This window comes from Paramisgurnus dabryanus, chromosome 13 (assembly GCF_030506205.2).
Source record: "Paramisgurnus dabryanus chromosome 13, PD_genome_1.1, whole genome shotgun sequence".
Classification (NCBI taxonomy): Eukaryota; Metazoa; Chordata; class Actinopteri; order Cypriniformes; family Cobitidae; genus Paramisgurnus; species Paramisgurnus dabryanus.
Window position 1 is genome coordinate 33,243,422 of NC_133349.1, and position 11,553 is coordinate 33,254,974.

Genomic DNA, 11,553 nt, shown 5'->3' on the forward strand with positions numbered 1-11,553 from the left:
TGAGTTCTCAGTTTAAACTTGTCTTATATTCACAATTGATCTAGCTTTCACAACTTTCTCCATTTGTCTCATTTTAGGTGTACTTCATTTATGTAATTGAAATTTTAATTACATTTTTTAAATGAAATCTATATTGCTTAAAGTGTGTGGTAATGGTAACCCCACAACCATAGTTCATAATTTTGTAATAAAATGGGAATTGACTTTTACTAAAAATCTTGATTCTTAAATGGACATTCTACAATTAAAAGTATTTGGAAAGCTATTGGCTTTGAAATAACAGGTTTGTAACATTTACTAGCTCTCAAATGTCTGATATAGCTTTTCTGTAATTTATACTCACATACTAACCAGATGGTAAACATTTTAAAATGGCATGTCTAAAGTGGTTATTCAACTATCAGGCTGGCTATAAGCCATGCTAATATTAATCGAACTTGCCAAATTTATGAAATGCTAAGTTTTTGTCTTTTGATCATCATACTGAATGTTCCTAACAACTTAATATTGATTCTCTGATACACAGTATGTCTTATTTCTGATCTGTAGTGTCATTCTGCATCTTCTGTGTTTGACAAGTAGTAAGCCTTGCATCTCTGTAAGCTCTGTCTGCTGTCTCATGAACCGTGTCAACTGAGTGGCGCATCTAGTAAGTCACATGGAAATAATTTCTGAGTTCTTGGGTTCAAAACCTGCCTGAGGCAAGTGTTAATTTGTTCTATTAAAGTTTTGTTCTTTCTCACCTAATCTTCTCAACCTGTCTGTAGTTCACATATGTTCTATTTTCATCATGTTTTCTGTTGCTGCTCTGCACTGCGGTGGTTCTAATCTGTGATTGCTACGCTTTGGGTACTTGCTGCGCCTTGTGTTCTTGATTCACCTTGGGTGCTCAATGCGCATTGGGTCATTGATACCTTCTATGTTGTTTGCTATCCTTTGGGTGCTCATTTCGCTAAAGCTGCTTGGCCCCGAATCGCTGCTTGCAGCTATATTTATTATTATTATTATTCTGCTTCTTCTTCTTAGCCATAGGCGTCTATGGCAGCACTATGAACCGTACATAGGAAAATGATGAAATTTGGCACAGTTGTAGTGGTGGTCTTAAAAAGTAATGTGACCAAAAATGGGGTCTCTAGTACTAACTCTATAGCGCCACCAGCAGTGCAAAAATTCAATGTTCAAAGGGTTATAACTTCTGATCCGCTTGATCTATGAAAATTCTACTTAGTACAGGTGATTGCTCTCCTCATGCTTGTTGCTTTTAATACCTTACAGTAAAACTCCACCCATTACAGTAGCGGCCATTTTGAAATGTACAGTATTCCATTTTTTCGCTACTCCTCCTTCAAATGTTGTTCAATTCTTATGAGATTTGGCACAGATGATCTTTGGCCGCATAGAAATGACTGAACAGAATTTTGATATTTATCTTTGTTCAAAAGTAATAAATGCGCAAACTTAACGAGGTTGACGCAAAAACGGTTCTGAAGCTGTAGCTCAGTCATTCTTTGATCAATTGAAATGAAATTTGGTACACTTCATGTGGACCATGAACTTGGGGTCCATGCCAAATTTGGTGACAGCGCCACCTATGGGTCATGAGATAATAAAATAGGCTATTTTTGCCCATAACTTCTGAACTGTTTGTCAGAAAATTATGATCTTGATGTCTATGGATTGCTTACCTCATGCCGCATCTGTCGATGTGTATTATGCCGGGTTTGACCGAACCGCCTGTCCGCCATTTTAAAATTTCACATAATTTGTTATATTTTTTTAACTATTGGACATATCCGCGCAAAAATTAGTAAGGAGCTTCGACATGATGTTCTGAAGGTACCTGGGAAGTCAGAGTACAGCGCCACCTAGGGGTTATAAACTATAACAGTTCTTATGGAACTGCTTATAACTTCTGAATACTTTGTCTGATATTAATTTCTTTGTGAAATTGTATTCACTGGTTTATGCCGATTGCAACGATACCTCGTTTGTCATTTTCCAACATTCTGTTCATGTGTTATTGTAAAGCATATGGTAGATGAATTTTTCGCTACTCCTTTTACAAATTTTGTTTATTTTATGCCAGGTACTGCTCGTATAATGTTTGGAGCAATCCGCACAGAAATGACCAAACAGATTTTTTATATTCTGTTCTCTTTCTTAGAAATACCACTTCAAAGTTGACCGTGCCTGTGACGTTGTCTATTTGTCATAGTAAATTAATGTGACTGTATATTACATTGTATAGCATTACTATACAGAATGATCTTCTTGTCTTCAATCTCACTTGAGCTTTTCGATTCTCTGATACATTGTATTTCTGTTCTGTTCTGCTCTGCACTGTCAGTTCTGCATCTGTGATGATTGGCATATGTCAATCCTTGCAGCACCTAATCTGTTTTTTTGCTGCCCTTTGAGCTGTGTTAACTGAGTTGCGCATCTAGTTAACCACAGGCCATGAGATTCTGAGGTCATGGGTTCGAATCCCATGTGCAGTGATATTTTGTACTATACATTGTATTTCAGTCATTTGTGCTCTCTGTTGTCATTTCTGCACTTTTGGTAATTGCTGGATATCAATGTTTACAGCTCTAAATCTCTATTCTATAGCTTGGACACACCAACTCAGTGGTTTAATCGTTTACTCAGTGGCGCATGCGGTAAGTTCTGTGCTTTGGGAACCTGATTTCATGGGTTCGAATCCCATATGCAGTGGTTTTTGTCTTAACTTTTTTTCTCACTTAAGTTTTGTGATTTTCATACTATACATTGTATTTCAATTATTTGTGCTCTCTGTTGTCATTTCTGCACTTTTGGTAATTGCTGGATATCAATGTTTACAGCTCTAAATCTCTATTCTATAGCTTGGACACACCAACTCAGTGGTTAAATCGTTTACTCAGTGGCGCATGCGGTAAGTTCCGGGCTTTGGGAACCTGAGTTCATGGGTTTGAATCCCATGTGCAGTGGTTTTTGTCTTAACTTTTTTCTCACTTAAGTTTTGTGATTTTCATACTATACATTGTATTTCAGTTATTTGTGCTCTCTGTTGTCATCTCTGCACTTTTAGTAATTGCTGGATATCAATGTTTACAGTTCTAAATCTCTATTCTATAGCTTGGACACACCAACTCAGTGGTTTAATCGTTTACTCAGTGGTGCATGCGGTTAGTGCCTTGCTTTGGGAACCTGAGGTCATGGGTTCGAATCCCAGCTCTTACTTTCACTTATTGAGATTTCCTTTTGTGTTCCCATTTAACACGTTCTTCTCAACCTGTCTGGTTTTCCACACGTGTTATATTTTTGCCATCTTTACTGTTGTTGCTCCGCACTGCATGGTTCTGCTCTGCATTTGCTTTGCTTTGCTTCGGGTTCGGGCTCTGTATTGCGCGCTTTCTGCGCTTTGCGCATTTGCTGCGTCGTGTGGTTTTTGCTGTGTTTTGGGTGCTTATTGCGCTGAAGGTGCTTGACCCCGCAATTGCTGCTTGCAGCTATATTTCTCATAATGATCATTCATTGTTATGAAAAAATAAATATGAATGTATATTCACATTTTCAGGGTGTATAAATATGAATTAATAATTAATAGTGGTGTATAAAGTTGACTTTGCTTGTATTGTGGAAATAAATGTTTATGAATATGAAAGAACGCTTATTATTGTGTTATTTTTAATGGTTTTTGGTGAGGTCTGATGCCCATTCCAACTAAAACAGTAAATGTTCATGATTTAATTTGAAATAACTAACAAAATTCTATTTTCTGTTCAAATTTCATGCAAATATCTGATAAAATGAGAAAATTATAAGCAAAAACATGTGAATAACAGCATTTTTGGTCCACACATTCCATAGACATCCATATATAACTTTTCCTCTGAATTCTAAAACTTAAAATATCATAACTTTCTCAATCCTCAACGGATTTTTACAATCCAGCTATCTTTGTAAATGAGAATGTCTGCTCTGTCTAGTCATGTGATACATTTTGAGTTTGGGGGGTTTTGAAAATTTTGTCATCATACCTACAATCTCCCCCCTGACTGAGAGAGATTCAAACTTGCACAGGAAACGTTTGCACTAAACTGTGAGAAAACATAAATCTGAAATAATTTTCCACTTAACAGAGCTGTGGTGTACTCACACAACATAATAAATTAATGAATAATGAATGAATAAATGTGGTAACGTTACCTTTAAAAGGTCTTGAATGTTTGGTTGAGAACAGACAGACAGTCAGTTAACGTTAGTCCTTACTGAGAGAGAAACACATAAATATGAATTAATTTTCCACTTACATAACTGTGGTGTACTCACACAACATAATAAATTAATTAATAAATGTGGTAACATAAAACCTTTCAAAGGTAACAAGTAAATGACTGTTTGGTGGCGAGTAGACATTCAGTCAGTCAATCTTCCCCTGACTGACTGAGAGAGATTCAAACTTGCGTAAGAATTTATATTTTATATATTGCAAAAATTACGTTCTTAATTAAGGTGGCAGTCTAGGAGATGAATCTTAAGGTAACAGCAAGTTGAAAAAGTAATAATGTATGGGCAGGTAAGAGCCACTAAACACAAAAAGGTATACTGAGAAGTATTTTATTGTTTGGAGCTCTTTTCTCAGTTAAAAAATTAAGATAAGGAGGCAGACAAAAAATTCAAGAGGGGAAAGCCCAAAATAACAAACAAAATGACCCTCTGACTAGTTAGATGTGTAACTGCTAAGCTAGCAACAGAAAATGAAATAAACAACAAAAGTATACTCTACCTCCCTGACTAGAAGAAAAACAAGAGAAAACATATAACAAAAAGGAATAAGCAGGCACCCACCTCCCTAAAGATTCGAGAGTTCAAGATGTAAAATTAACACTCTGGGGTCGACGGTGGCGCGGGCGCCGCAAACTCTTTATTTTTCAATCACTCCGCAAAGAGACTTAAATTACTCTGCTGATTTTTGACATACAGATATGATTTATACATCATTTCAAATGTTAAAGTGTCTAGTTTTTTTCTGTCCACTCCCAATAAAAACAGAATGTTGTGCTTTTCGCAAAATTAAGAAAATAAACATGATGCACGTTCTGTTCTCTCTCCCTCAGTGAAGTCCTTTCAGAAACGTGTCAGAAAAATAAACTGTAACTTAACGAATACTTGGTGTAGAAACAAAAGATAAATGTCTACATAATGCTTGGAATGTCTCCTTTTAAATGATATAAGTGAAATTGAAAACAGATATTGTCATTCGGTGTAAACTGTATTAGAAGGAGGAGAAGTACCGTATTTCGCCAGTTACCTCATTATCTGTAATGAGATCGGATCGCCACACCCCCGCGCCATTGAAGTGAATGAGGAGAAACATCCATATGCATGACTCGTGCCTCCTGCAGTCAATGGATATGCAATCCACAATCCAGTCTCTCCATTCCTTGTTGTTCCATCCGATTGCACCAAACATGACATAAATCCTTATTTCCTTGCGTATGTGTGTCAGTATCTCCAGACGCGAGTGTTTTCTTTGTTCTTCCGTCAAACAGTTCACGCGATTGGAACACACATACACAAACACGCGAGTCAGGAAACTCGACGCGCTTTTTGGTATTCTTATATAATGCGCGATTCCAAACAGTACAATCCTTATTTAGTTGCGTCTAAGCGCATATCTCCGCACAGCAAGTTTATTAAACACAGGATCACTCGCGTGTGCACACATTCACTGCTTTCATGATCAACACGTGAGGTAATGGCGGCGGTTGTAAACAAACATTGATACGTTTACTACGCGTGTCCCTTGTTGTGTTTCTACTATAATGATTACAAATACACAAATAAGAGTCCAGACAACGATAGGCAGTTGTTCTTTTGAGCTTTTTACTGCACAAAAGTAAACCTCTCGCTGGCCAACCAAACACTAACCCTGGGTTGAAGTGTGTTCATGTTAAGATGGCCAAACAGTATCTTTACCATGATTAAGCTACTATGGTTTTTAAAAGGTAACTTATACTTGTGAAATTAATAGAAAATATTTCAATAGAAATATATATAAATATATATAATGTGTGTGTGTGTGTATTTACATTATATTGAAAAGTAAACCTTATCATGGTTTTACTACAGAGAAAGTTATTCCTGTTGAACATCCACACAAGGCTCATTAGTGGGTCATTATTCAACTCTTTTGTCTCTCAGCTGTCAATCACTGATTATTCAGGAGCTTTCCCGCCTCCATGCATACAGCCTATCCCAAGCAAAAGTGTCTTAGAAATTGTAAATCAATATCTTGCTTTATGTGATTGAGTAGGCCATATGATTTTCACATCATTTTGAAGAAAAAACTCTAGACTACTAGATCCAGTTTGGAAAGTCTTGGGAAAACATGTTTAGAATGAGTTTTGTGGAGTTATATCAGTGACTTAAAAATTTTGCTTTTTCAAAAACCACGCATAAACATTTTTCTCTCAAAAATACAAACATGTACATACATGTTGATTATATGATATTGTAGCCCAGTTTGTGATGAACACAGTGTTATGAGACTTTTGCCATTAATATGTTTTTAGACAACTGAAAAAAGCACAAATGTCAGTGCATGTCAAAACTTCCCAAGGGCCCTAAAAACCCCTTAGACCCCAGAGGGTTAAAGTAGTTCCACTAAAGGGCTACAACCAGCCAGATAGTAACACACAATACAACAAAGAGTCAAAATACTAGGGATGGCTCCCGCGAAACTTACGTTTCGACACTGTGTCGAGATCCCAAAGCGTAAATGTTTCAAAACACTGCTCCGAAATGTGATTCAAAACACCCATGTCACGTGATGAAGTGATTCGAAACACCAAGCGGTGCATTTCACAAGCATTTCGAAAGGTGGCGTACCTGTCGAATCTGCTTCGAATCTTAAACTGACAGGGTAGGAAACAAAACTGACAATACCTCATAGATGCGTTTTTGGCAAGATCAAAAACTATAAATTATGGTATTAAAAACGCGTTGTGCAAATGAGCGGTAAAAACAAGCTCGGCATTTTCGTACTCAAGAGCATGAATCCTATCTTTCATAGGAATGAAACACTCGCTTCGCGTCAGTGGAAAGTGGTCCCTTAAATATGACCATGAGTTTCTTTCATAAGATTTGAACTGAGGCGGGTCTGCATTAGCGCGCGCCTGTCTTGTCCGTCTCCATGGTTCGTTTGCGCGTCCCCGCCCATCAATCATCCGTTGCGCATCTTTTCACATTGCTTTTTTTAAATATTTTTTTACTCAGTAACGGATATGATTTAAAATGTAGCGAAGTACAATACTTTTAACTCTTTCCCCGCCATTGACGAGATATCTCGTCAATCTGCAATACCGCATCTTATAAAAAACTGAAGTATTGCCCTAGGGCAGACAGCTGTATGTCAGTGTATGTTTTAAAGATTGCTCTGCATCTGATCTCTATCAAAAGTCCTTCACAAAAATGGAATTATCTCAGCTTTTTGCTCAAAATTTGGTGTTTTTGATGAAACCTACACATATTTGAGAGGTGATAAAAAGAGAAAACATGAAGGTAGGATGAAACAGGTTTTTTTGTTTGAAAGCAGAGGGTCTGTTCTTTCATTTCATATATTGTATGTTTATATATTTAAAAAGCAGCATTTTCTGGAAGGCATTAAACTTTTGTGAAAATCATGAAAAATGCTGGTGGTGAAAGAGTTAAACAAAACATACTTAAGTAAAAGTAAAAGTACAGATTTTAAAAACTACTCAAAAAAGTAAAAGTACACAAAAAACTACTCAATTACAGTAAAGTGAGTAAATGTAATTCGTTACTTTCCACCTCTAGACAATATCAACAATCACATTCTAAAAATGACCTAGTATAGTTAAATAATAGGTCTGCAACATATTATACATCATATTATTCAAATATTGAAAGGATTATTTAGATATTTGCCTCAGCTTTGTTGTTTCTTTTGCGATCAGCAATGCGTGTCTATCACTGCTTCCGTGTCTATGAAGTTACACGCGTCTCTTTGTCTCAGTTTAGACTGAATAGGTCACTTAAGCATTTAGTCATTTTTTTTTGATAACTAATTTTATTTACTTGATGTTTTTTATCATTCACCTGAGGCTGGGAGGTTATTAACACATTTTTCTGTGGTGTGACAAACTCAGGATACATGTTTTAAATCACTTTATACAGACTTTAATTTAGTTATAGGGCAGGAACATTGCTGCCCTTCAGTGATTGAACTCTTTCACACTGTAATTTAAAACTGAAGAGCAGTAATGTGTTTATTCTTTGTCATAAAATAGACTGGGCATCCTGTTCTTCCAACATTGTTGGAACCTCTTTTAAATACAGTGCATCCCTGTTTATGGAGAAACAGACAGTGAGTCCACAGCAGCCTGAACACTGTGTGTAGAAGCTTTGTGGCCTCACACACATTGTGTTTAATGGTTTTCATGGAGAATGAAAATAGCCTCCAGGATCCCAAAGCGACTGCAGTCTGAACCCTAACCTTTCTGTTGCCATGGAAACATTCAGAAAACGTTTGTGCCTCCCAATTATCTCCCATATTTGGAGGTAGGTTCTGGTATACCTGCTGGTTCTGACCTATTAGACCAATCATGTTACCAGGGAACCCACTGCTCTACATATTTTGCATGTGTCCCTTATCTAACACACCTAATTCAGGTCATCAGCTCATTAAGGGAGAGATCCATGAGAAGAACTGGGTGTGTCAGTTAACGGAGACATATAAAGTATGTAGAGCTGTGGGTCCCCTGAGACAAGATTGAAAACCACTGTAATAGACTATACTCTCTGTGCTACCCAGTCTCACAAAGTTTCGTGATATAGTCTCGTATTTTTTTTATTCTTTTTTCGTGCTATTATCACGAAATTTCGTGTTTTTTCGTGATCGTATAACGAATTCCTGTTTTCATGTGATTATCACGCAGTGCTGGGCGGTAAACCGGTTCAAATCGAAAACCGGTTTTGTTTTTCGTTACGATTTAAATTTGTAATAAACCCCTATACCAGTGTATTTAATTACACGACGTTCGGAACTAACTTTACGCTCCGCCGCGCGACACGGTTTCAGACGGACCCTTTACAATGTTGCACTTCCTTAGCAGCGACGAGTGGACGAGCAGTGCTCGGGTGTTATGTTACAGTGAAGATGGATGCTGAACATGAAACAGAAGAACTTGTGCCAAAAAAAGGAGCCGGGTCTGTTGTTTGGAGGTTTTTTGGTTTCCAAAAATCCGACGTCGACCAAACAACCATTTTATGCAAGTGCTGTCGGGCTAAAATTCAAGCCAAAGGCGGCAACACGAGCAATTTGCTCCAGCACCTTAGCCGCAAGCACGTCTTGGAATATCAAGAATGTATGAAGTTAAAGTCAGCGGACTCAGCACCCTCCACATCAGCAGGTAACACGGGGAAACCAAAAGAAAAGTCTAGCCAAATGTCACTTAAAGACGCGTTCGCTAGAGGGACTTTCTACGACAGAAAAAGCAAACGGTGGATTGAGATTACAAACTCGATCACTAACCACATTGCCAAAGACATGGTCCCGCTTATTACAGTCGAAAAAGACGGTTTTAAGCAGATGATAAAGACGCTGGATCCCAGGTATGAAATGCCGAGCAGAAAGTACTTTAGCCAAGTTGCTATCCCCAACTTGTACCAAAAGCACAGAGCTAAGCTCGAAACAGACCTGGCAACCGTCCACCACTTCGCAGCAACGACTGATTTGTGGTCCAGTCGCACTATGGAGCCTTATCTGAGCCTTACGGTTCACTTTATAAGTGAAGAATGGGTGTTGCAAAGTCATTGTTTGCAGACAAGCTACTTTCCTAATGACCATACTGGAGAGTTTCTCGCAGCAGGCCTGAAAGAGGCATTTGATTCCTGGGGACTTTCAGAGCAGAAGCTAGTGGCCATCACTACAGACAGTGGAGCCAACATCAAGAAGGCTATTGAACTGAACAATTGGACAAGACTCCAGTGCTTTGGTCACAGGCTTCATCTAGCCATAGGTAAGCAATAGTTATAAGTGAACTATACTTGATAGCTGTAAAATGATATAAGACATTTTCTGTTCATTATTATAATTATTTTTATAATTTATTTATTAAATTGCATTTATTAATAATAATGATTATGATGATAATAATAATAATAATAATAATAACAATAATAATTATGAAAATAAAATGATGATAATGATTTGATAACAATACTCATAAAAATGATGATGATAATAATAATATCATCATCATTATTATTATTATTATTATTATTATTATATCATCATCATCATCATCATTATTATGAGTATTGTAATCATTCATTTGGTTTGGGGCTAAAGTAAAATCAATGTTTTAATTAACATTAGGAAAAGTGAACTAATATATAATTATTTGCAATTTTTTCAGAGACAGCTATGAAAGATGACCGCATACAACGTGCAGTAGGTGTCTGCAAAAGAATTGTGTCAGCCTTCTCATACTCTTGGAAGAAAAGGAGGGACCTGGCTATTGTTCAGAACGATCTGGGTCTTCCAAAGCATGTGCTCACAACTGAGATGCCTACAAGGTGGGGATCGCATCAAATGATGATTAAAAGAGTACTTGAGCAAGAGAGGGCAAGATGTAGATGTCCTAGAAGCTGTCAACAAGGTGTTGAGCCCACTCCAGGACTTCACTGATGCCTTGTCAGGAGAGCAATATGTCAGTGTCTCCTACCTCAAGCCAGTGCTCAGTCTCTTCAACACATCCATTCTTGCTGAGGAAGAGAGTGATACTCAGCTGACGAAGGATGTGAAGAGAAACATTCTAGCTTACTTGAATGAGAAATATTCCGATCAGGTCACAGATGACCTGCTTGACATTGCATCACTTCTTGACCCACGGTTTAGAACCAAGTATATGGATAAAGAAAAGGTGGAGCGGGTTCTATCCAGAGCAGTTGAAGAGATAGTGCTACTAATAAAGGCTCAACAGGACACACTCTCAGGGGCTGCTGGTGCAGCAGAAGCAGAGCCTGTTCCTCCTCCTGAGGAAAAAAGACTTTGGCCAGCTTTTTCAAAAGGCAGAGCACCACCAGCAACAGCACACTCGCAGTGCCAGACGACCAAAGCATCAGAATGGAGCTGACAGTCTATTTACAGACCACAGAGGTTGACAGTGATACAGATCCTTTAGACTGGTGGAGATGCCATCAGACAAATTTCCCTCGCATTGCCAAGCTAGCTCAGCAGTATTTATGCATCCCTGCCACCAGTGCTCCATCTGAGAGAGTTTTCAGCACTGGTGGCAACATTGTCACTTGCCACTGGGCCGCACTCAAACCAGATGCTGTGGACCGTCTCGTTTTCCTGGCAAAAAATTTGTAAATGTTGAAATGTGTGATTATTGTTTACATTTATACAGGATAATAATCCTGTGAGCCAAGTTGCAGTTGCACTTTATATTTATTCTATATGTTCTGGTTTTAAAGCAATACTTTTGAAGGAATAACTAATGCAAGTTGCATAATTTTATTTTTGTAGACCTCAAAAGC

The 11,553-nt window shown here is 37.7% G+C and overlaps 1 protein-coding gene across 1 annotated transcript; it reads left to right on the forward strand.

The window, feature by feature from the left end:
• Window positions 1–9,166: 9,166 nt before the first annotated feature.
• Window positions 9,167–11,147, forward strand: LOC141279944 (E3 SUMO-protein ligase ZBED1-like). Its single transcript, XM_073811508.1, has 2 exons — window positions 9,167–10,028; window positions 10,618–11,147. The coding sequence occupies exons 1-2, from the start codon at window positions 9,167–9,169 to the stop codon at window positions 11,145–11,147; spliced, it is 1,392 nt and encodes a 463-aa protein (XP_073667609.1).
• The last annotated feature ends 406 nt before the right edge of the window (window positions 11,148–11,553 follow it).

Excerpts from the sequence above, each read along its gene's own strand:
- LOC141279944 (XM_073811508.1), top strand. The coding sequence starts at position 9,167 with ATGGATGCTGAACATGAAACAGAAGAACTTGTGCCAAAAAAAGGAGCC. Across the intron at positions 10,029-10,617 it reads CAGGCTTCATCTAGCCATAG|AGTACTTGAGCAAGAGAGGG; the intron begins GTAAGCAATAGT and ends GATGATTAAAAG.